Genomic DNA, 26,333 nt, shown 5'->3' with positions numbered 1-26,333 from the left:
TCCAGTCTTTTAGAGGGAGACAGAGGTAAGAGTCACGCAGACATTTTTTTGCTTGTTTAGAGATCACAGTTATTGTAGGATATGCAGTATGCTAATGCTGTCAAAAAACAATACATGTTTAAGTCACTTCAGTACTAATAGGACACGTTTTAAGAAGCAAGCCCTGTGTCTCCTGCACTGACAGCTCCTTTAGCTGAGAGATCTCTTCAGTACTTCCACTAAGTTCCCGAATCCGTTTTTATCTTTAAAAAACATAAGTTAAATTTATCTGTACTAGAGACACTAATTCCATGAGCTAATGTACTAATGTGGCTAATGAGACAGACACATAATACTGTCAAAAATCTACAAGTATTTTTAAAACCACCAGCGTGCTACAAGGACACTCACTCCAAAAACATCCTTATTACCTGGCAGACAGATGTTTCAGCAGGTTTACTGCTATTACTCCTTTAATCAGGAATTGTGTATTCAACTCCAGTATCAAACTAAACTATTACAAACCTGTTCTACTCCGTGTCCAAGACCCAAATTACCTAAAAGACACGATCTTCCGAAAATTTTCAATTAAATTCCCGAACTTCAGCCACAAAGAAGAATCGACTGATGATGCTAAAAACATTAAACGGTGTCAGTGAGTTTACGCACTACTGTTTTGTGTACGTCTCGGTGTGAGGCAGCTACAGGAGGCTCAAGGCCTGGCTCCTGCCCGGGCAGGGCAGGGTAGAGGCGGCTGAGGCAGACACCGACCCCTTACGCATCTCTGATTTGGAAAAAAAACCGTAATCTTTGATAACGCGGGCGCCACACCGCAGTTTTCACGAGGCTGCAACTTCCCCCTCAGGCATTTCTTCTCCGCTAGGGCAGACGTGCGCTCGCCCCGCCCGGCTTTGGGCTCCGCCGCCGCCCCCCACAGCGACCCTGACGCTGCGCTGCCACCGCGGCTGCGCCGGGAAGCGCAAGGCGCGGCGGGACGGCGGGACCCGGCCCGGCGGGAAAGGCCCTGCCGAGCCACCGTCCACCCCTCAGCCCGCTCCCCCCAGCGGCGCATGCGCCCGCCCGGCCCCGCCTTTCCCCATGCCGGGCGGCGGAGCGGCGGCCTGAGGCGGCGGGAGCCAGGTGGGTCCGGCGCCTTCTCCGCGTTCCTGCCCGCAGCGGCGGCCGCTGCCCGCCGGGAGCGCCGCCCCGCGTCCCGCTCACCCCCATCGCCCCCAGCCCGCCAGGGTCGCCCCGCTCCCGCCGTTCCGCCGGGGCCCGCCCCCGTCGCCATGGCAGCGCGGCACGCCCGGTGGCGGCCTGGGGCTGCGCGGCCCCTCCGCGAGGAAGCGGCCATTTCACCCCCCGGCGCCCCGAGCGCTCCTGCCCCGGTGCCCGGGAGAGACCCGGCTGCTCGTTCGGCCACAGACCTCGCCCGCGCGGGTGGCGGCGAGCGGCGGCCCCGGCCGCGGAGGGCTGCCGCTTCCCGCCCTGCCCGCCCCCCACCTGAGGTAAGCGACTACGGTGTGCCCAGCACGGACAAAAAAACACCCTTAACACACGCATCCTTAGCTAGTGCCTTTAAGTTCTCCAGCAGTTCCACGTTCGTTGCCTCGGTGACATCCAGAGTAGAGGCCCTCCCTCAAGAATTTAACGCCCACGGACACCCCCTCTCTGCCCCGCAGGCTCTCTGGGCTTCCGAGGGGTGGGGGCTGCCCTGCTCCCTGCTGGGGACTTGCCCGGCACCAACAGTTTTCAGAGCAACGACCTGTAATTCCTGGGGGTAGGACTATAAGGTAATCCAGCCCTTCCTGCCAGCTAAATAATTCCCGCTTGCGGGATTTAACCTTCGCCAAGGCGTGTAATGTCTGCCAGGGAATGAGAGACGTGAAGGAGAACAGGGGAACACAGCTTACAGCTTCTCTCGGTGGTAACAGCGATGGAAAGAGACTTCCCCCTTCGCAGCCGTGTTTTCGTGTTTTGTAGCAGTTACACCCTACCTCTAAGCTTCGCTTACTCAATCACCCTCAAAAAGCGCATCTCAGTCAGTCCCCTTGGGAGTTGAAAAGACAGACGTGCATATGGCATATTCTTAAATCCAAACACAGGATAGTAATTTTAGATGTAGCTATTACTGCTCTTGCCAGTAGGCTGCAACTATACTGTTCAGTAGATGAACAAACCGAGAAAAGATCACCTGATGTATTAGTAACCTAGATTTGAGTGTTTTCTCTCTGCACAGCTCCCTTACTTTTCTGTTCTTAGAAGGAGCCATGTTTTCAGGAGGCTGCACCTCAATTAGTAAAACTGAGCACGACATCTCTGGAGTAATTAATGCCAGAAGAATATGTACAAAATAAATTTAAGTATTTGCAATTATGTATTGCTTGAAAGCATTTCTCCATCTTTTTTTTTTCCTCAGTAGTTTACATACATGGAGCTACATGTGTAAGACAAGAAAGATGAAATAAGGGGAGACAATCTTCAGGGCCAGATGCTGTAAGAATATCACCTCAGAGATATAATTAGCAATGTAATCCTCTCTCATAATATGATTGCTTGAGTGGCAGCATAAACTGACCTGAATAGTGTTTCTTCCACATGTTTGAGTAAGTATTTTACTTCATCGTAAATCCAATTATACCATTATGAGTATTTTTTAATAATAGTAGTAAAATTACAAATGGGAGGAGTTATGAGTAGAAGTTGTGAAATCTGACATGGATAAAGCTAGTTGCTGGGAAGGAATGTGCTACAAATAATATTAAAAAAAAAATTGCAAAGGATCAGATAAGGTACAAGATTTCTTGTATCCTTTAGTCCTGGATGGTAAATATATTCCCAGTTTCTGGTAATATATTCAATATATTCCCACTTTTCTGAATGGAGAGTATTGTTTGCTGGCTTACTTTTATTTTTTTCCTGCTAGTATATAATTCAGAATTAAAGACATACTTGTTTAAAGAGGCTTCGTTCAACTAGGCAAGGTGAGTTTCTCATTTACTTCAGGCAAAAAGAGACCCTGGTTGGGTATTTTTCTGCCATGCTACGGAGGCTGCTCAGCTCATGGCTACCCAGAGCTGGGTGGCTGTTGCTGACTGCCTGCCTCAAACTGTTTAGTTCACCTGTACAGTTCACCTGTACAGGGTAATTATACCTGTAACTCCTTAAAAACATTTCAAAATTATTTCAGTCCTTTCCTGTTACTGCCATGTATGGCTAAAGGCCACCTGCCGAGTTTGAAGCGGTTCATTGAAGGTCCTTTCCCTCCATCCAAGGAAGGGTTCTGCCCACGGCAAACATCTGGGGGAATCCCAAGCACCTCTGAGCTGCAGCCAGTGGCATGAGGCACCATGGGCCCATCATCCTCCACCCTCTGCTGTGACACAGTGACTCCCTACTCCTTTGTCAGACACATTTCCTACGTATAGATTTTCTGTTTCTTTGTGAAACAAGGTTCAGACTCCAGAATTGCTTAAGCAAATACACAACAAAACCCAAATTACTTCTAACCTTGTATTTGTTTTTGTGGTTGTTTTTTCAAGAAAATATAGAAATTTGTAAATATTTTTACTCCTGATCTTGAGTAGCTTGTTATGGTTGAAAATAAGAAAAACAAAACCATACCCATTTCCTCAGTTTTCTCTCCACTCTGGAGTTTTTCCTGGACTTAATCCTATCACAGGAAGATGAGGGAGATAGAACTATCTGCAACTCTTGATCTCTGGCCACTTACATTAAATTCCTTTGATCTTTTTGGTTCTTCACTCAAACAGTTCCCTCTGTTACAGAGCTTGGCCATTTTGTTCCTTAGCAAAAAGCACAGGATAAAATGCCTAAAAGGATTGGGTACCTTAGAGCTACTTAGTTTTCTTAACATTTCCTCATTTCCTTTACCTAGGCTGCCATTTTTGAACAGTTCTATTGTGCATAAACTCGACAACTGTTCTGCATACCCACAGCAGGTCCAATGTTTCTTAGAAATTATGCACACATTAAACAGTGCTTTTTCAAAGGTATTGTATGGTAGCTCTTCAGAAGTTCTAAAATTTATGGAAGAAGGATTTCTTCCTAATTTCTGTTTTCCAACAACCTGACATTTGCCAGTTAATTCAAAGACGGAGTTACCAGCCCAGAGTAGACTGTTCCTGGATGAGGGCTTTGCAGATACATGGATACTGCTGTCATATATGGAGAAAATGAGGTATCTCACAAAGCAGAGCTAGACGGGGTTGCTATCACTCTCCTTTCCTTTTTATATATCTAGTTTAAGTTGCGATTTTTCTTTTATTTTAAAGCCTGTTTAAAGAGGTTCTAAACTCTTTTCCTAAGCTTGTAGTCAGCTTTTGCATTGCAAGTCCATTGAATGACCTGTAAGTAATACTTGATACAATTCTTCAGTTTTAGAACCGTCTTTTGAATTGAAATCTTCATATTACTATGCTGCCTTTACTTAACATTTCACTACATTGCCATTTTATCATTTACTGGCAGTTTTAGCTAACAGTGAAACAAACAGGAAAAGAGAGATTGTTGGAAGTACAGATGATGAAAGAGGAGAGGGATCCCAGGTGAGCTGCTGCTCTGGGATCTCATTAAGCAGCTAAACATGTATATTTATCTCACAACTGTCACACTGCCAGTGTAGTCGAGGTCTACCACAGATAGGCTTTGACCCTGCTTTTATGATTGATTTGCAGTGGTACTGCATTATACTTAAGGGACAGAAATATATATTTTAAAAAATCTAAAAGCAAACCTTACAAAAAGACTTTCATAACATTTCATACAGTTTTAAAGTTACACAAAACTAAAGCATTCCCTGCAGTGTTTCAATACAAGCTGAAAATAAAGCATTACTTGATTTTTATTATCCAAACTATGAGAAGAGCAAAAAGAAAAAGGTGAAGCTGGAAAAGTCCAAAGCCAGAGAAATCTAAATACATAGTTTGTACTAAATTAAAATTAACCTTAAAGTAAATTAGGTTTTAGTAAACTTTAAGTTTTAGGATAATTTGGTGTTTGGATTCTGTCTATGTACCAATGAAAACAGTGCAGTCTAAGCAATGGTCAAACATTTTAATTGCATCCAGCTCCGTATGAGACAATTTAGACAGTTCTCTACCTGCCTAATCTGATACATTAGTATTTAAGGTCACGGAACAGGTGGATTTGCTAAGTCTGCTGTACGGTAGCCATGAGGCAGCCAATGCAGTGCAAGAGAAATAAGCTGCCAGAAGCATAATGATCCTGTTCTACTTACCTAAAAAGCTTGTTAATATCTTTAAATGGCAATCATAGTTCAATTTTCCAGAGGATCTGGGATTCTGCATTTTGTTTAAATAGGAAAATGCCAAGCCTAGAGAGATAAAGATTATTCATTTAGTCACTAGCATCCCACCTACTCTGTGTATTCTTTCCTTGGAAATGGCAAATTATTTCAACCTAATGGTTAACTCCCCCAAAAAGTCATCCTCAGTTACACAAAGCCTTGTCTTGACAAAAATATGATGACATAGCCTGTTTGAACAAACATGTTTGGCACCCATCCCTGGAACTAGCTAAACTTTCCAAATCACTAGATTTGTTCTTCAGCTGAATAAACTGCCATTTAATACTGAAGAGTACAAATGTAGGAACAGATACAAAGGGCAACCCAGCAAACCTCTAACACCTACAAATTGATACAGCAAAGCAGCAGGTTGTTGCACTGAGAGTCCAGACCATCCAAGAATTAACCTCCCTCTGGAATCAAATAGGTAAATAGTGTTACTGTTTTATCCATATGAAAATAAACACTCAGTATGTCAGTGACAGCTTCTCAAATGTGAGCGTTTGGAACTTTCTCCAAAACATTATGCTTACATTAGGAATTTAATTAATATTTCTTAATTATCCAGAGCTGCTCTTTGTTCTTTAGTCAACTAAAAAGAATGCTAACTTCCTCCATTTCCTCCCTCAAAAGGTTTTACCAGATGCTCCATTTGTTTAACACATTTTTTGTGTGCTGACGCTTGAAAAATGTGTGTGTCCCTTTACTCATAATTGTTAAATGCTGATTTCTAGAGCCACTTCTGTAATGACTACAAACAATGTGTGATGAAAGCAAGAAGCGATGCTGCTATTGGGGAGTGTTACTTGTGCAGGGATCTTCAGACAGGGCATCTGTCAGTGCTTGATCTAACTTGGGAGTCAGCCCTGCCTTGAGCAGGATGTTGGACTAGCTGCCTTTGAATTCTTTCTGCCCTGCCTTTTCCATGATGCTAGTACAGGTTCCTACTGAAGGTTTTTAATTCCCAGGAAGTTGACGCTGCGTTTTGCTGGACCTCTAAAGCAGTGACATGCTTTGGTTACTGCTTGGGGTCCACTCTCACAAACACCTAAGTGAACATCTAATTTTGTGTGCTTAGAGCCTGGCGTTGAGCAGGGCTGCTGGAGGCAGTGGGGCTGTTCACCAGTTCTGGTCCCACAGGGACCCGCCAGGATCAGTGGTTCCGAGGTGTTGAGCCCTCCCTCCAGTTCAACCTGCAGGCTGGGCAAACTGCAGGAGCCTGGCACCTTTGGAACTGAAACGTCTAAAGAAAGATGTTCAGCGTAGGATTTTAGGCTCCACAATCTGTTCGGGTTTTAAAGCGTGTTTTCCAAGATTGTGTACAAATCTTTTGAAGACCCATTTTTATTTAAGGGACTTTTTTGCACAAATGTCCATACATGCATGTAAAAATGATGCTTTCTGTTTACTAAATTGACTGGATGCAGTTAGTTCATGCACGTGATTTTTTTTTTTGTCCCTGCAAGATTAGTAAGAAACTAGATGTGTAATTTTAAGGACTATTAAAATTTGTCTCTGTTCTCAGTAAATTATTTTTTCTGTAGAAAAATAGTTGGCATCTTCTTCCTTCCAATTTTTATTAGCAGTATACAGCACAAACCTGACTACAAAATTATTTCTGAAAATCAACAAAATTATTTAGTCCTGTTACATGCTCCATCTTTCTATTGGCCAAAATTAAGGCAGATGTTTAGCTGAGATGATGTTTTCTGAATTAATAAGGTTGTTGGCATCAGACTTGAGTTGTCTCCTGTAGCTTGCTCTCCTTGCTTGTTTAAATAATACACGTATCCTATCAACAGAAGCTTGTACAAATATTTTGTTTCTAAATAATTGTGAGGCATTTTTAATGATGAGCAGTGAGTAGCACTTAATTAATGCTAGGGATTTTTTTAATAAGACACGCAGGAAAGTGAGGGAAATAGATGAAGGCCTTTTTTTGCCAGCTAGTATTTAGTGGTTCAAATTGATTTAGTACGGTAGAATAAGATATTGTATCCTATTTTATTTATCTAGTATTTAGTTAAATCAATAAAGTCTTTGCTTTGTTTTTTTGGTAGATTACATCCTTTTCATTCAGATGAACTTATTTTTGTTATGGTTTTGAGATACTACTTTTAATGCAGTTAATTTATACTCCATGTAAATATTTCAATTATATTCTATGCTTTATTGGGCAAGAAAAAAAATGTTTTGTTCAGGGTGTATCCACACATAACAATGAAACATCTCTGATTTTCTTTTCCTGGCATTTCAAAATTACCGTATCAGTTTAACTGTGATTAATGCAACTTCACAAAATTATCTCTATCTATGTGCTTAGTTATCTGATGCATGTAGACACACACGTATTTATATATTTACTTGTGGTTGATAATAGGAAAATGAGGTGAACAGAAAAAACGAGATGGAAGATTCAGTTATTAAAACATTAGGTTGGTGTGGCCTGTTTGCCTCAATCGCTTTAAAATCTAGGCAGACACAGAAAGCAGTTTATGGGATGATTATCTGCACAGGCACTCCTCATGCAGTCTTAAGAAAAGATAGTTACTGGCTTCTCCCAGATTACCATCACGAATCCAATTAACTACAGGAAATACTGTGGCAACATCATTCAGCTTCTCTTCTGTAAAATGTCAATTCCCTACAACATATTTCTTGTGGTTGATACTGCAACAATGAAGGGATCAACAATCACTCATTCTTTTTGCAGGGTAACAGGTAAGGTCTTAAATTGCAATTACTGAAACTCTGTTAAAACTCATGTAAATTTACTATGGTTTTGATGTATGAGATTGAAAAATAATTCCTCTAACTTGCAGAGTTCATTTTTAAACTTTTCCACTTCTGAATGCTGTTAAAATGCATTACTGACAATATTTCATTCTTCTGTATGTAGTCAGTCTTACAAGTCTTACAGTCTCTTAGTAAACATGGTATTCATGATCAAGAGTATCTGAGTCACCCCTTTTCTCTGTAGAACAGTTAATATTCATTTTACACCATCTCCTTTATAATTCTCAATAGTAATTACTGGCTGCCAGCCTGTTCAAGGTAGTTTAAAATAACTTCTGTTAAGTATTGGATTAACACTACCACAGAAAGCTGATGTGACTTAAATAACATGAATCAAGTCAACTGGTAGACCTGTCCATCAGTTTAACTTGCAGTTTCTTGCTATTTATGTTGAAAAAATCTATGAATAGCAACTACTGAATCACCAGACCAACACCTACATAATCTTCTAATGAATTATGTTCTTTTGTCTCTTTTGTATGTGAAACCAGTTACAGTCCTTCATAAATATCAAACTTAATGATTAAATGACATTCACCATCTACTAAAACAGATGGGGAATATTTTTTCCTAAAGTGGGAAAAACACATACAGAAATAACAAATCAGTTCTGGTTGTGGACCCAGTGAAATCACTGGAGTTTTACAACAGCTGCAGTATTGTTCTGCTGCGTAATATACATATAACTAAACTATATGTAAATTTATTTAAATTATTAGTTTGTCTTCTCTCTGTCCTGTATCTATGTGTTTATTATTCCATCTTTTTGGTGTTTTGTGCTTCCATCTTGTTTGGTGTTATAGGTACTAAACATTTCAAATTTCAAATAACCTAGGGAATTGAGGTGTGTGCCTACTGAAGTATGTGCTCTCAGTGCTAAAACTGCCTTCAAGACTTCTGTTAATTGTAGCTTAAGTATTTGTGAAATATCTATTATCAGCAAGATTTTTACCGATATACACGTTAGAACAACAAGCTTTGCATTTTGCTTCATTATTCATAATAATAAAGTTTAACAAAAACCAGTTATCTAAAATTTTCACAGAACTTTAGAAATAAAGGTATTGTTATTCCTGGCAATGTTAAAATTAGATAGTCTGTTGTAATTTAAAACACCATTTCATTTCTCAGTGCTTCCTGTAGGAGTGACTAACTGTGTCTCAGCAGGTTTAGAAGATTTTTCTGTTAAAAACTCTCATGATCTGCCAATCTTAAAATGTCAGATTTAAAGCCTGAATTTAGAGACCAAGTTATAGTTTGGTAGCTGTTAACCTCTTCCTTAACTATAAACAGTCCTCCTTACACTATTGTATTTTTGCTTAGTCTTAGTTATCTAAGTTATCTTTAGTTATCTGGCTAAAACATCTTAATTAGTGCAGTTTACAGAACTTTGCATTTTGGCAATGAAACTTTATCCCATATGATCGTATATTTAGACAAATACCCTGTTGACTTCTGTGGGACTGCTCACAAAAGCAGGAAGATAAGTACCTGTAGAATCAGGCTATGAAGTAAATTTTAGGGGTGTTACCTGAGTTCTTAGGTACTGAGCTAGCATGGCCTCTACCTGCATCTCTAGTCGACTATGTTCCTTTAAAAATTTGGCCACTGGGTAGTTATTTACACGTGACTGCAACAGGGAGAGAACAAATTTACAAGAAAATGGTAAAAATAACCTCAGAATTTTATGTGACAGGCATAAGCATCAGCATTTGCCTATATTGTATTAATATATTTGCGGTTTAAAGTAGCTTTTCTTATACACTGATATTTTAAAATTGAAAGCTTATCCAAGATTTTTTCATGTTAGTACATAAAAGTAATCTTTTGACAGGTGAGGTCTGCTGTCATATTCTTGTTTACCAAATCCACACGAATCTGGAGAGATGGGACCTCACTATTAGTAGGTAGCTCCACAGAATGCAGTGGGGAGATTTACAATGGGATTACTGTTCATGCCAGCAGCTGAACTGCCCCAACTGGAATCGTTCCAGTATGGAACGCAAGCTCTCCTCTCTGTTTTGAAAACGTGTTCTGAAGTAAAAGATAGTAATTATATCTATTAAATAACCATCTTAATTGCTAAGGTAGAGTGAGACCAGCATCTTCTTGTCTCATCACTTCTTGGCTATATAATTGTTTTCTGGCTGCTAAAACATTAGATATTGCTCCTTTCTCTCATTTCATTCTGGAGCAAAAATTCAGCCCAGTGACTGGAAGCCACTGATTTCCAGATCCTGAAATTCTAAAAAGAAATCTTCCTTGTTTCAAGGCAGAGTGACACCTAAGCCAGTTGCTAATTTGCTAACCCCGTTGCTAGTTTGTTGAGTTCAGCCTGCTCGTGTGCACCAGTGAGGTATGTCTCCTTTATGCTCTTCCTTTCTAAGTCTGCCCACCAGTTAGTTGCAGAACCTGCTTTGTTGTGGATCCCTGATCTCCCAGCTGTCCCACTGGCTGCATGGCACTTTACTACTCAACCTGTAATTTTACAAAGAGGAGTGCTTTTATTCCACAGGAGAGGGATGTTGACAAAAAACTGCTTCACTCCTTAAAAGAAAGTGGAAGCACAGACCTATGATAGTGCAGCGTGCCTATACTGTTTCCTCTGCAAGAAAATCACCTCTCTGCAGGTATGAAACAGTGAGTAGAACTTGACAGCTGTCATGTTACCAAATGCAACAAGTGAATCAACGGTGCAACCAACAGGAAAAAAAAATTTTGTATGCTTTCTATTAGGAATTGGTCTGCTCAAAAGTGGGGGAAAAAAAAAAAAAAAAACAACTCAAAAATACATACAGACATCAAAACAAGTATAAAATCCACACCTGGAGAGGACCCCCCAAAATATCCCCCCTAGTGCTTGACATCTGACGGTGTATCATGATTTCAAGAAACCCTTGTTTCCTTGGGCAATGTGGTACTGCTATTTACTTCAGTCAGCAAACAACACAGACATCATTTTTACTGTGTTTTGGTTTCATTAGCCGTGTTTATGCATGCTTAATGACGTTGCTTTCTGTGATAAAACATAAAGAGATGGAACACCACCTGACACACTGTTCCATTTCTTGAACTGGGAAACAGGGATTAAAAGACCAGCTTCTTTGCTGTCATAGGAATAGAAATGCATGTCAGAGATAACTGAGCAAATCTGATTAATGTGGTGTCATGATTGCCACAAGGCATGTGACTCAGTTCCCTCAGACAGCTAATGAGGACCATGACCTGGAACAACGCTCCAGGCTTGTTTTTATCTCCAGCATCTATCAAGTGTTCATGTGATGAACAAATTACTGAAGAGGCCCTTTTGAAAAGAGGAGGATCTGGTCCATAGAAGAATCAGGAGGGAGTTGTTTCTTTTACCCCAGCACTTTTTTTACTTTAACAGTCTTTATCTGTGCAGGAATGTAATACCCCTCTCTAGTAACATCAACACTGAAATAGTACTTCCTGTCCCAGATTACAGTATTTACCATCTGTTCGAGGGAGTGCAGTGTAACTCTGTAAAGTCATTTGTCACAATCTTACTTTTTTTCAGAAATAAATATAAAGGAATTGCTCACATTGATCAGGCTGTGCAATTTAAAACACCTGTCAGGAAGTCAATCTAGCAAACTGAAAGGCACACAGACAAAATACCTTAAGTCGGTTGGAACTGCCTGGTTCCTTAAAAGTGCGGAGTCACATGGTCAAGTAGCTGAGTAGAAAATGCTTCAGATACTCTTTAATCTTTATTAAGATTAACCTTAATTCATACTCTTGTTAATATGTTTACATTGGAAATGCATTTCTGAGCATCACTGAAGTTTCAAAAGGCTTTTTGGCTTTCACAGACAAATGTAATTCTCACGTTTTTGAGGCAACTGTTAGAGCAGTATTAGAGGGTCATTCATGTGTATGTGTATTCTGTTCCCACCTTTAAACATCTTGAAAAGGACAGAGCCACACTAGGTGACTTTGGGGAATAAAGTCCACTAGCATTGCTGAAAGAATAATTTATTCAAGTATGTGGTAGATAATGTAATAACTAAATGAATGGGATTCTATTTGAATCTATTTAAATAATTACTTTTAAAACAGTTATGCAGAATTACAGATAAAAGGTGGACAATGAACAGCAAGCAGTTAACACCACACTTCAGCACAGCACAAGACTGTTATACTACCTAATCCCCACAATACTATTTTTTAGCAAATCTGTCTTTTAAAACACTATTTATGCTGCTGAATCCTAATACTGGTTTTGCAGAACTTGGGACCTAAGGTTTGTCTATTCAGTAAAGTTTTTATAGTTACACATACAGCAGAGACGTACTTAGTTTGGTATAAAAAAATGCTTTTTCTGTTACACTTGCAACTGTTTTCCTATAGAGGTAAGAGAAACAATGGTAATCTTACAGTGGGTAAGAATTTACACTCCATCCATGTAAATGGTTTATTTAAACATCACAGTGACTGATTAATATGTTCACGTTTACACCTTTCCTTTAGCTTTCTTTTTGTCAGATAGAAGGTCTTCAGAACAGAGCTTACCTTGTATTAGAAATTATATTAAAGCGTGAGAAAAAACTGTTTTCTGCTTAAGACAGACTCTTGTGTTCAGTTTTCTTGTTAGAGGAGAATCACCATATATGTGACTTCAGACTTGCCAACAGACTAAAAACAAGGAGTGGAGGAAAGAGAGCAGAGAAGGCATGTAGCTTGTGGACAGTCTGTTTGGCAAATACCAACTAAAATGATAAATGGTGTGATCTAGAAATCGTGCTGCCATTATGATATCAGCTTTGCTGAAACTGCCTCTTGCAAGATTTCAGTTTGAGATCTCTGGTTGTATGTTTACTTTAAAGAATTTGGTAAAATTAAGATGGCATTACATTAGATGCTTTTGGTTGAGTGATTCCTGTCCGTATAAAACACACAGTTTTAAAGTACATAATCAGCCAAACTCTAGAGCTTGAAACACACAATTGACTAAACTTTTAATTGCTAGGACGGACAGTGAAGCTCTTGAATTAAGATGACTGCACACCAAAAAGAAAGTGCAGTCCATGTCTGCCCAGATCTTAAGCCTTGGACAACTCTATAACCAGGTGCCAGGTACTCAGCTTTATTTTGCATTTTTGAGCTTCTATTGTAAATTTTCAGTGAACATATTACTGTTTCAACAGGTACTGCAATGGTTGCAGGAGTTTTGCTGCAAAATGAACTACCGTATTCTTCGCTGCTAGAGAGCAGTCTATATCTTGCAAATATGAGTTCAGGTAATGATTTTTCTCTGATATGCCATTCACAAAAAATGCTTAAAGAAATTCTGGAAGAAAAATACTTTCCATAGAAAATTAAACCCACCAGAAGTATTATGCCCAATTATAAAATGTCTATAACAAAACCAAACTGCATTACTTTATCATCAACATGATGTGTTAATATGTTGAGCTTTTCTGTAACTTTAATATTGTCAGATCTCTTAATTGAAGAAACTGTGATTTTTGCATTCAGAAAATTCCCAGCTCTCTGGAAATACAAACACGTCTTCAACAAAACTCCGCTTTCTAGTACAGTATTTAAACTCTTACAGGATGTAATTATTTCTTACGATTGTAGGTGAGTACTTGCAAATCCTCCTAGATTCAGTAGGAAAATAATGATGTGCAGCATTTTATTTTGCTAATTTCTGGCTCCACTATCATTTGTTATATACTGAAAAAAAGATTCTGGGAAGAGAAAGAAGAAAAGCATGAAATATAATTAATTAGAAAACATTTTTCATAGGTAGTACTTGAAATAGCCTTTTTAATCTCCTTTCTTTTCCATCCAACCCCAAAGGGAAAGCATGTTTAAATATTTCCTCACCTCTTGATACCACTCACCTCTTTATTGTTCAACTAGCACAGTCAGAGTTTCAAGACAACAGCTAACACAGCTTTAACATTTTCCTTTTCTCATATGACAATCATTGCTGATGTTTCAGGCCTGGTATCTACAGCAAACCTTACCACGTCTCCTTAAGAGCTGGGGTGCAGCATTTAAAATTCAGTTACTCAATTCCTGTTCAGTACCTAGAAGAAAGAGATTTTTGCTGGATGAATTTTTATCAGAAGAGCGCTTTCTCTTGCACAGATTCCTCTGTAGGAGTTACTGGGTTTGTAGTACAAAAAGAAACAGACTGAAGATAGTGTATATCTTTAGGAAAATGCAATGGAATTAATTTGCTTATTGAACAAAGTTAAGGTGGGTTTTCTTGATTTTCTCAGTCTTTCTCTTTAATGTGCAGTCTAATGCACAGACAGTGGGATGACAGAAGTGGGTTTTAGCATTGCTGTAGTCTGTTCTCCACATTGTTGCATGAGAATTTTGTGCTTTTGGGAGTGTTGCAGTCTTTCTGCCCAGCTCATTCTCCTTCTTAGCACACTGGAAGCAAAGTGGGAGGCAATTTGCCGCCTAATATCTACCTTCAAAAGCCCAAAGCACTCATCTGATACATCTTCTCCACCCCATAATCTGCTTTATCTCAGTCTGTAGGGCTAACGGCTTTGCTTAATAAAAAAGCTGTGCCCTGAAAAAAAATAAGCCTTTTGTTTTGAATAACAAATTGTGTTTTGTTAGAAGATATGAATGGTCCAGAGCAAACAGTCTACAATTCATCATGTACTGAACCATTTCAGTAGGAACACACTAATCCCAATCATTACAGAGCTAATGATGCATTTTGGAGCAACTAAGTGGAGGAGGAGAGGTGGTTGTGGAATGTTAAACCAAAAGGTGGGGGAGTATAATGTACTTACTTACAGATTTCTCAGGAAGCAGAGCCTCCAGCTACATTTTGATTGTGCTTTTGAATCTAGTATTTTGTGTCTTAGTGAGTTCTGAATGCATGTTATTTACAACTAACTAAATACTCACATTGTTTATGGAAAATGTTTTGGTTGTTCCCAGACCGTTCTCAAAATTATCTACTTGAAATGCAACTATTTTCATCAAGCAGCAGAACAGTTTGTCCCAAACAGACTCCTTTCCTATGGAATGGAGCAGCCCCAGGGATAGCTGGCAGCAGCGCCTTCATTGTTCGTTACTATGGAGACAGCTCAGCCCATGCTGACTAGCTGCTGGAGCGGACCGAAGGATGCACAGCGCTCCGCAACTTCAGCGCTGAGCGACTTGGATTTCCTACCAGTGCGTCCTCAGCAGCCTTCTTAGGCGGTAGCTGGGGCTGCTCAGTCATGCAGGGTTCACCCCGAAGGCGTTCGGCAGTGAGTATTTTTAGCAACTTTTTCCAGGGTCGGAGGCATTCTTCCTCCGATCCCCTTCTTCGCATAATGCAGAGGCGCCGGAGCTCAGCTGTAGAGGTGCTCTCATCATCGACTCACCGGGTTATGGTGGCGGTATCGGCTCTGAGCCCTGAGGAGCTGGATGCAACTTTTCCTGAAAAAAAAAGTAAAGTACTTTTCATTAAGACTGTTGGCAGTTTTCTGGGTATTTTTTTGGTATTGAATTAATATACTTTTGTTCTGTTAACTATATTTTTATATATATGCATAAAATACTGGGTTTTAATTTCTTTTCCTGTATTTTGTTCACTGATTCCTTATTCAAGGATTAATATATGCTTTTCACTCTTAACAGCGCAGTTATAAAGAACAGATAAAATAGAAGCACACGTTCACACATACACCAAGTATGTGCATAAGTATTTTCTATTTCAGGTGGAAGAAGACTGTGACATTTTTTCCTGCTGCAAAGGGTCTCACCTCTAACTTCATCAGAAAAAACAAAGTTACTGTGAGAAAAAACAGCTTCTGCAGAAATGCATGCAACTTTTTTCCCTCAGAATCCTTACTTTCCTGTGTTGAAAAATGAGCCTTAAACATATATTCCTTATATTTATGCTGTTTGTAACTTCATCAATTTAAGGTTGAACCAATACTTTTAAGGTGGAGATGAATTTGTAAGCTTCCTTACTAAATCTGGTTTTGTCTGTGTTCTAGGAAGTTCAAGGCGTCCGACAGCAAAGTATACTAAAGTAGGGGAGCACCTTCGCCATGTCATTCCTGGTCACATGCAGTGCTCAATGGCATGTGGTGGACGTGCTTGCAAGTATGAAAACCCAGCTCGATGGAGTGACCAGGAGCAAGCCATTAAAGGGCTCTACTCTTCTTGGTAATAAGCAGCATTTCCTCCTACTAAATGTAACTGCATCGATCGTATTTATTAAAAGAGAAAATTCAAAGGAAAATAATAAGGGTTTTTTTTAAATCAGCTACTGATAAGTATAAAACATAATAATAGCTTGATTTAGAATTACAACTTAACAATAAACCATAATGGCCATTGTACATAGCCCAGTAAAGATGATAAAAGATTTCTGTTGACTTACAATAAGTTTAGTTCAGATCCAAAAGAGTAAATACCTATTATAATAGGTTAATATTTTTTATAATACTTATAAAAAAACTATTCTGGGTTATAGACAGTTCTTGCTAAGGTTTAAAATGCAAATTAATTAAAATGTGTTCATAATAGAATTTAAAAATAAAAACATTTACTGAAGATGAAATAATGTAAGGTATGTGTTCAAAAGCAAATTAATATGCAGTAATATTGACATGAAATGTATCTTTACATTCTTACTGATGTTTTTGAAACTGCAAATGCTATTCAGAAGCATACAAACCTTACAGGGCCAAACAGATATCTGAGTCCAGATTTTTATTCAAAGGAATTTTTTAATATGTTCCTTGGCCTGGCATTTAAACAGTTCCAGTAATGGTCTTTTGTTATGTCGTATCTATATCAGCTTAACAAGATTTATCACTAACACGATATGATAGAAGAATTTTTTGAAAAATCATTTCTAGTGAATCAGCAGCTATTTCTGTCTTTCTTGAATATAACATAGTATTCTTATTTGGGTAAATTCCTACCCAGGAAATTATTAATAACATTATTATCTTCTAATTTCTCAGGGTAACAAATAACATACTGGCTACGGCTCGACCCTCAACAGAATTAATTGAAAAGTACAACATTATTGAACAGTTTGAAAGGTAACAAATTTAGTCATTATTTATTGTAGGTATTGCTAGTGTAATTCCTGATCCATTTTCTCTTTCAACATAGATTTGGATTGTTGATAAAGATCCTTTCATTTTAATGATATACAGGTAAAGATTTATTCTCCACTAAGAAAAAATTTGTTTCAGAAAATAAGGTATAAGGAGATTTTGGCTGCATGTAATACTTTGACTCATCTATTCCTTCCTTAAGATGTGGCATAAAAACCATAATTAACCTTCAGCGTCCTGGGGAGCACGCGAGCTGTGGGAATCCACTGGAACAAGAAAGCGGCTTCACCTACCTTCCTGAAGCTTTTATGGAGGCTGGAAGTAAGTTCACTCCTGCTGCTGTTCCTCATTAATTATTGATTTTGGCACTTAAAGATATTTTTACTTGAATTTTTGTGTGTTAAAAGTAGCTGTGTAAGAAATGTTGCACAAAATGGGATATAAACATGAAACTTGGCAAATACAATCGAGTGAATAACACATTGCTGAAGATCGTGTATATGTAGAGTGAGATGGAGGGTTTATGTTCAGGTGTTTAAAGAAAGGACAACAGCTAGTTAAAGTTTTCTTTTTCTTCTGAGTTCACAGGTATATAAAACGTTAATGCTGCTTCAAATTCTGGTACAATGCATGTTTTCTTATCTAGACAATAAAAGGTAATTTCATTTGAGGACATTTGTATTGACAGTATTGTGTTTTCATGTTATGGTGAGATGAGAAAAAGTGCCTCTGTGAGAAACAGCTTTTGACGGAAGAAGTGCTTTTATTTCTAAAAAAGAAAAAATTACCTTCTATCTATATATAGCTCGATAATTTTTGTGTGAATCACTAGGTTTTGTTACACCTTTTACATTCTAGCTGAACTTTAGTTTGACAAATCTTTGCTAGCTTCATGTATTTATCAAATTTCAATAGCAAGTGTACACTGAAATGGGAAAATAATCTCTTGCAAACAATATGTAGTCAGATTCTGTGATCCATTATGCAATTTTAGTACTATCATTTATTATTAGTCGTCTCTGCATATAGTACTGAAAATTTCACATTCGGTACAACAGAAAATAACTCTCTCTCTTTTTATTTTAGTTTATTTTTATAATTTTGGATGGAAGGATTATGGAGTGGCATCTCTCACTACTATACTCGATATGGTAAAAGTAATGGCTTTCGCCTTGCAGGAGGGGAGGGTAGCTGTTCACTGTCACGCAGGACTTGGTCGGACAGGTATGCACTCTACTGCAAGATCAACAGAATTGTTTTTCTAAGAATGCAAACCAGTTTCTGGTTATAAATTATTAATAATTTGTTTAGATTCTATATCATTGCAATCTATAAAATGATTAAAAATGCTAAACAGATTTGTGAACGTGATTTGAACGGCTAGAGGAGATCAGTTTTAATATTAAAAACAGAAACCTGTAAGGTTAGAAAATTTTTTAATCTGTATAATAATTCCCTGTTACCTTCAAATGGGACAGCTTCTTTTTGATGGGAAAAATTCACCTTTCATTGTCCAGTATTTATTACATGTTTGCAAACCTGCCATTCATGGTTAGATCAGGTAGATTTGGTGGAGCAGCTAAAATTCCATTTACTTCTTTCAAGACCTTTTTGCCCATGTCCTTCCTGTGGAAGCCACCATTGTTCACAAATGATGGAACTCCTAGAGACGCTGTGGTGAGAAACTACCTCTCGCTGCAAGTGTAGTGAGAATGAGTTTATTATCTGTGGACCAACAAATGCAACTATACTTAGGTAACAGCATCATGTAATAGAGGGCATAAAGCCTGTATCTTTACCTGTATTAGTTTTTATCCTGTAGTTGCACTGAGTATTTGTTTTAGTCTAATAGTTCCTCAACTAATGCTTGTCTTTATATTTTCCAGGTGTTCTAATAGCTTGCTACTTAGTTTTTGCCACAAGAATGAGTGCCGATCAAGCAATTCTTTTTGTCAGAGCAAAAAGGCCTAATTCTATTCAGACTAGAGGGCAGTTATTATGTATCAGAGAATTCACTCAGTTTTTGGTGCCTCTGAGAAATGTATTTGCATGCTGTGAGCCCAAGGCACACACAGTGACACTGTCCCAGTACCTGACCCGCCAGAGACATCTGCTCCATGGTTATGAGAGTAGGCATCTCAAACACGTGCCAAAACTTATTCATCTAGTTTGCAAATTGTTGCTAGACGTGGCTGAAAACAGACAAGTGATAGAGGCGGAATTGTTAGATATACCAGATCTCTCAGCTGAAATTGAAAAGACTATTTCTCAGTTGGTGTCCACACAGCTAGATAGAGAACTCGCAAGGCAGGACAGTGATACGTTGGAGTCCTCCCACACCCACTCGTCCGCTTTTGAGACCCGGAATTCTCTTTTCTCCCTGGGACATGAATGTGATCCTCTTTGGAAAAGAAGGAATGTTGAATGCCTTCAGCCTCTTACTCATCTGAAAAGGCATCTAAGCTACAGTGAGTCAGATTTAAGGAGAACTGAGTTTCTTTTAGAACAAGGAGAAACTGCATGGACAGTACCTGCTCAGATGTTACTGTGCAACAAACTTAAGCAGAACAGTGGTGAGGAGTGTTCTGCCACGGGCGAACAAAAGCCACAGTTGGATTTAAACAAAGCATTAGTACATAATACATGCATGTTCTGGGGTCAAGGTAAATTTAATTTGGATGGACAAAAAGATGGATCCTCACTTTATCACAGAAGGAACGCTCGCAAAGAAGTACACCGCAGCAGAACCTTTTCTTCAGGGCTAGCATCTATCCACAATACCAGGGAACCTGGAACACCAAGGCATAATTTTACCAATGAGACTGGTCATAGAAAAGACCACAAGACTCATATGTATAGCAGAAGAGTCTGTGTCTCCAAGGACTCTGATTCTTCTTCTTCTTCTTCTTCTTCTAAAGTGAACTTTACCATTGGATGTGAAAGCCAAGGTAGCAAAGATGTGTCAGAGGCAATCCCACACATTGTCCTGCAGTCAGAATTAAGTTTGGAAGCCCGAAGAATTTTGGCAGCAAAAGCACTGGCAGATATTAATGAATTTCTGGGAGATGATGAAGTGAAGCAGAAGGTAGAAATGTGGCAGGTAATTTTTAACTTGATTCAATATTACGGGCTCTGCATATTTCACCTAGGTTAATTCCTAGAATGGCAAAAATGCCACCATGTGCTTTGAAATGGCACATTGGGACACCAGTTTACTGTGGTTCAGTAAATGATTGTATTTGTCAATTATGGGTCAGTTCTTTCAAAAGCAAGCAAAATGCACCTACAAATTGTGGTCTCTAGTAGGACCAAACATTGTTTCTGCTTGTGTTCATTCATTTTACTAACTAATGAAAATTGATGCAATTATCTGTGGTTGTAACTTGGCTGCTGGTAGCATAAAAGTACTACAGATTTTGGTTTTTTAGAGGATTCTGTGTGTAAAAGAAAGATTTAGTAGAAACTTGACTGCTTATTCTCAAAACCAAATCCTCCCTGCAACATTTGCGTTGAAGTTGGAATCCAAAGCTGGTTTTTATGTATTCTAGTAGATAACTGGGAGGTTCCGACCTGCACTTTTTGTGTCATCCTTCGGTTTTAAAGAATCATTTGTATTAGTGCTGATGCTTTGGAAAAAAACTAGAAATTATTTTTTTTAACTCTTAAGTCTTCTTTTTTTATTGGAATGTAAGCAGCCAAGTACTGCTACAATCAAAGAGAATGTTGGCAAAAGTAAATAGATGATGCATTTTCAGTTTTGTTTTGTTTTGTGGGGTTTTTTTTAAGAAAGAACTGAATTCTCGAGATGGAGCTTGGGATAAAATCCGTACGGAGAGAGATCCTTTTATCCTCTGTAGCTTGATGTGGTCCTGGATAGAGCAGCTGAAAGAACCTATTATATCCAAAGATGATATTGACATGCTGGCAAAAAATTGCACAGAATCGCAGGATGCACTTTACTTACTGAGAAAGGTAGACACTGTATATGTCAATTCATTCTTTAACTGCCGAGTACATTTTGTTAATGTGTGTTAAACTATTCATTTATGGCCTTGAGGCAAGGGAATTGCACTTTTAAAAGGCAACTTCAGTCTCTTTAAAAATCAGAATGAGGATTATTTTGGTATTGAATTGTATGAGTTGTAATCAGTGCTATGACAATGAACATTGTAAGAAAAATACCAGATACTATATTTGAACACCATTCAGTAGAAGCTCAACTTCAGCATATTTCCCTGCAAATTCTGCAGTTTTGAGATCCAGAGGCAAAGGTGAGAAACCTTTTCTCTGTGACTCGATGTATGGCTTTCGTTAATGTCACACCTGGCAGCTGTGCTTAATGGTTGTCATATTTGCTGCGCAAACAACTTAATCCATCAGCTTTGGAAGAGCTAGCACAAGGAATAGGAGGAATTTGCCAATTGAAGAAATCAGAAGCCAGGCCAGATTCTTCTACGTAAGTCATAACTGTGGCCATCCGTATTCTAAAATGCCTGTGAATAACAGGTACTTCTGATCCAAACTGTTGAATTGTGTTTCCCCAAAGTTCTAGATGCGAGGTAAATTTAAAAAAAAATAAGCCTCTATTCTTGATCTCTTAATTACACAAATTAATTTCCTAGTTCTTTGGAAAATCTTTGTTTTCAAAGTATTTATGAAGAAAATAGGGCCCCTTTTAACACCCCCAGATATCCAGCTTCTCATCAGTAGGTGGTCAGAAGTTTATGTGCAGTCGCCATCTTCATAACATGACGTACCGAATTCCTGAGTTCATCTAAAAACATCATGTTTCTTCCTGAAGAATCCCCTCTATCAGAGTTTTAACTTTCTGTTTGTATTAAATAAAAAATAACTGCTTGACACCTGTTATAAATAAATGGGAAAGAAATAATAGTTTTATTAATTTAAAAATATTAATTTTGTCTTACTTTACTCTATATTATTTCAGAGTCACAGAGACTAGTTAAGTTGGCAGGGACCTCTGGATATCTTCTAGTCCAACCACCCTGCTCAAAACAAGAGTCGACTAGAGCAGGTTGCTTGTATGACAGATGCTCCAGTCCCTTAATCATCTTTGTGGCCGCTCACTGGACTTGTTCTAGTATGTTGATGTCCTTGTAGCAAGGAGCCCAGAGCTGGACCCAGCTCTCCAGATGTGTCACCTCCATTGACCTGCTGGCAACTCTCTGTCTGATGCAGCCCAGGATGCTCTTAAGCTGCCCCAAGGGCCTGTTGCTGGCTCATGTTCAACTTTGTATGCACTGGAACACCCAGGTTCTTCCCTGCTAATCTGCTCTCCAGGCAGTCAGCCCCCTATATGTACTGGTGCTGCTCTTCCCTGAAATCCGTCAAGTTTTAATTTCATTTTCACTGTTAAATGACATTCTAGTGTGGAGATCTGTCTGTCTTGGAAAAGGGATGGGAACTGTCAGCCACAAAGATACTGTCACTCCTTCTATGCCTCCTTGCTAGTGCTGGCCAGGTGTCTGTCTGCAACACCAATGGTAGGACAGAGAGATGCAGATCATCTTTTGTTAGTTGGGAAAAGAGCCCTAAATATGCATAGCATTTTGGGCTGAAAAGATCAAATCTCACTTTTTCTGTGCCAATTCACATGAATGCTACTGTTCATGTAGGGGACCTTGAAAAATAACTCTCCAGATGCACGCCTGACCTCCTAGAAATTTCCAGAGCAGTTTGTGGTACACTACGAGAGAAGAGCTTCTCCCATCATGACTGAAATAATTATGTAGAGGCTCTTTAGCCTTGTGAAAATTCCCTCCCCAACTCCTACACCTGAAGGTTTCAATACAGGAAGGCACAGTTTGATATTTGAATAGCAATTAACTAAAACTGAAAGTTAAATGTTCTTCATGAAAATATTGCTTCTAATGAGCTGCTGTTCCTTTTACCCACCAGGAACAGTGTCAGACTATCCTTTGTATTTTACACTGTGTGGTGAACTTGCAAATGCTACCAGCTGATGTGGAGGAGGCCTTACTTGCTCGTGCTATTAGAGCTTTCACTAAGGCAAGTAACCATTTTCCATGACATTGTACTTACTTGTTTTAAATCATGAAGGGTGAATCAACAGAGCAGGCCTCTGTGAGCAAAGTTACAGTAGTTCCTTCACACTTCACCTACTCATTCTTACCTATTTCAGAGATTCCATTTTATAATAATCAGCCTACATAAAGGATAGGAAATATTCTCAACAAAATTAAATTCTGGCACTACAGACTTAATCCTTTAGTATCATCTTTCTATTTCTGGATCATTGCCAATTCCTGGACTTCTTCAAATTAGGGAAAAGATCATTTTTACGTGGTGAGAATAATTAGTCACTGGGAGTAGCTTACCAAAGGCTTTGGTAGATTCTGTACTACTTGGAGTCTTTCCATCAGATTAAATAACTTTCTGAAATTGCATTGCAATTCAGTTATGTTTCAGGCCCTTAATATAGTCCGGGTATAAATAACTTCTGCTTTTGGAATCCTTTAATACCAGTGAAGGTTAAGCTTGCTATCGCTCCGCTCAGAGCTGCTTGCTTCTCAGATTCAGCAGGTGAAATTTGAACAGAACGTTCATCATACTGCTTCCTAATCTCTTGTAAATCTACAGACATGTCACCTGTTGAAAACAAATCATGGCATTTCTCCTTCTACCAGTTTGGTTTAATGTTTAGTCAGCATAAAATTGAAAATACGTAGCAAAAAGTACTCCAATAGAAAACACATGCTTTCTTTGATAAATCTGAAAACTAATTTTTAAATGTTGGTCATCTACTTTGCATTTTGCTGTATGACATCTATTTAACAACTAAACTTTCTCCTTGTTATTAGACAAGCTTCGATTCTGAAAATGGACCATATGTTTACAACACCTTGAAAAAAGTGTTTAAACAAACACTGGAAGAAAAAAGAAAAAGGCTTAAGGAAGGAACAGAGAATCCCTCTTGATTTCTGCACAGCTATGCCGAAGAACTAGATGAGCCTACCAAATTATTTTGCATTTTCCAGTTACTGTATTTTCTGCTATCTGGCATGATTTACCTAACTTTAGGTAATAGTAGCTGTTAACAAAGTATTTTATTTTTTTAGAGAGAGTTTTAGTGACAATTGTTCTGTCTACACAGTTCTAAAGAACAGCTCCCGTGTACTGTAGCATTTGCTTTCATGTCGTGAACTGGACTCTTGTTTTCAAATGTATTTATTGATTTAGAAGCCTCTGTCATTGACAAGCAACATTATTTTCAAGTTACATGATTGCCATAAGTTCAGTGCCATGGTACACAAAGGTTTAATGGACTGAGTTAGTATTTGTGTATTATATATGTTTACATTAATGTTACTTGATTTTACTTTGCAGAAAATAAATATTGACTGAACTTACTAAACTCCTTTCCTTTTAGAAATTTAAAAATAAGACTAAGAGTAATAATGAACAGATCCTGAGGTCTGCTATTGACAGCAGATAATTTTTCCTTTAGCTCTCTTAAATTGTCACCAGTTATTAGTGTTTCTGAAAGGTGTTGCAAAAACTTAATATATTTAATTTAGACTTTTTGGTTAAGAAAGCTTTAAAGTGTTTTTAACAGAAAATTGTGGCATTTTAAGTGCTTTGAATAAGAGTAAAATTTTACCTTATTAGCTAAACTTTTATAGATCTTTTTTTAAGTGAGAAAACTCTTAATTATCAAACCTGAATAAGGATATAATTCTGTCTGTACTTATGTTCAGCAAAGACTTGCATAAATAAGTGTAACATAACAATACTAAAAAATAATCATTGAGATCTTATTATCTGCAATACACTTTGTAGAGGCATTTTTATCTAAGAAGACAGAAACAACTGGGATATCATCATAACTGCAGTTTTTCATCACAGCCTTAGGATTCAGACTGGAATGCCAGTTTGCAGAATTAACAGTTTAGCCAGTTTGACATATTTAAGTAGTTAAACAAGAGTATGTCCTTTTCCAAAATATTTTTATACAGTACTGTAAATGTCTGATATTTAGGGTTAAAAAGTCCAGTTTAAAATACATATAAATTAGACATGCTTCAACTGTTAGATGATCATATATCAAATTCAGATCCAAACAAGTACTTTGACAGAATCATCCTAAAGTAAGCACACTTGAAAGCAAAATGTTGCATATGAATCACATACACAAAAGCAGCTTTGTAAAGAGGCAAGGCAGCATTACAGGCAGTCACACGTTAGCCAGCATACCTTAGCAGTCAGATTGGGAATACTAAGGTGCATTTGCAGGTTTCTTAGTTTCCCAAGAAATTATTTCAGTTTACTACAGTTAACAGCTCCGAATAGCTAGCACCAGTTCCTGGTATTCTACACTTGGGGTGTAGAAACCAGCTCAGTATTGTTTAAACCAGTATAATTCAAAAGGACTTTCACATATCATTAGACCCAGCTAGAATAAACTTTCTGAAGTTAATGTAAGGTGTTGGCATTTGAAAAATTACCTACACACAGCCCATGTAAATGGATATTGTAGAACTGGGTGCTTTTTTGTTTAGTAAATTTTTTGGTTCACTGACAAATGTGGATGTGATCATGGTCAAACTGGCCACCACATATGATTGAACCCACCCTGGGAAAAAACAAAAATAGCCCATCTAATTGAATAATCAAACCTACAAACTTTAGCAGCAGCCTATTCATTAATTTGTGACCTGGGTGATGTAAATTCTTACATAGTAAATACTTCTTTTCCTTATCACTGCCTCATGCACTAAACCCGACTCACAGCTTTGTGTGACAGCCTTGGAGCTGCGGGTGAAGCGTGGGCAGGTTTCCTTTGACGCTCATCGGGAGCGCTGCCTTGTCATGCTGACACTCCATCACCTACTCCTGCTGCAGCAAAATGGCCACGAGCTAGTGGCAGGATGGGACAGGAGGACCCCCTCTAGCATCTACTGCCTTCTCTGTTCTTCCAGGAAATTCCTCTCCCATTAGAAGCTCCCCTCAGTACCACCAGCAGCTGTGAAGCTCCCCCTGCAACAGCTACTGCGGTAAACCACAGAAAACACACAATCTCTACTGAGCCTTAGCACAAAGTCATGTCAGAGGTGCAGAATCCTCGAAGCCCCAGCCATGCCGTACAGGAGAAACCCCTCTGCTGCTGCAGTGCTGTCCATCTCCGC

At 38.7% G+C, this 26,333-nt stretch overlaps 1 protein-coding gene across 11 annotated transcripts; it reads left to right on the top strand.

The window, feature by feature from the left end:
* Positions 1-1,069: 1,069 nt before the first annotated feature.
* PTPDC1 (protein tyrosine phosphatase domain containing 1) lies at positions 1,070-24,562 on the top strand. Of its 11 annotated transcripts, none has more exons than XM_074879804.1 (10): positions 1,070-1,119; positions 13,273-13,365; positions 16,090-16,261; positions 17,068-17,148; positions 17,369-17,487; positions 18,253-18,390; positions 19,053-20,266; positions 20,953-21,138; positions 23,086-23,196; positions 24,009-24,562. In XM_074879804.1, the coding sequence occupies exons 2-10, from the start codon at positions 13,281-13,283 to the stop codon at positions 24,123-24,125; spliced, it is 2,223 nt and encodes a 740-aa protein (XP_074735905.1). In that variant the 5' UTR covers positions 1,070-1,119; positions 13,273-13,280; the 3' UTR covers positions 24,126-24,562. The 11 variants fall into 11 exon arrangements, with proteins under 11 accessions (XP_074735905.1, XP_074735907.1, XP_074735906.1 ...); XM_074879806.1 differs by having other exon boundaries at positions 1,091-1,487; XM_074879805.1 differs by lacking the exon at positions 1,070-1,119 and adding an exon at positions 2,407-2,585.
* The last annotated feature ends 1,771 nt before the right edge of the window (positions 24,563-26,333 follow it).

Source organism: Strix uralensis, chromosome 10 (assembly GCF_047716275.1).
Source record: "Strix uralensis isolate ZFMK-TIS-50842 chromosome 10, bStrUra1, whole genome shotgun sequence".
Taxonomy (NCBI): domain Eukaryota; kingdom Metazoa; phylum Chordata; class Aves; order Strigiformes; family Strigidae; genus Strix; species Strix uralensis.
The sequence above is the reverse complement of the archived record's forward strand: the minus strand, read 5'-3'. Positions and strand labels throughout refer to the sequence as shown.

Excerpts from the sequence above, each read along its gene's own strand:
- PTPDC1 (XM_074879803.1), top strand. The coding sequence starts at position 15,325 with ATGCAGGGTTCACCCCGAAGGCGTTCGGCAGTGAGTATTTTTAGCAAC. Across the intron at positions 20,267-20,952 it reads AGAAGGTAGAAATGTGGCAG|AAAGAACTGAATTCTCGAGA; the intron begins GTAATTTTTAAC and ends GTTTTTTTTAAG. Across the intron at positions 21,139-23,085 it reads CACTTTACTTACTGAGAAAG|GAACAGTGTCAGACTATCCT; the intron begins GTAGACACTGTA and ends TTTACCCACCAG.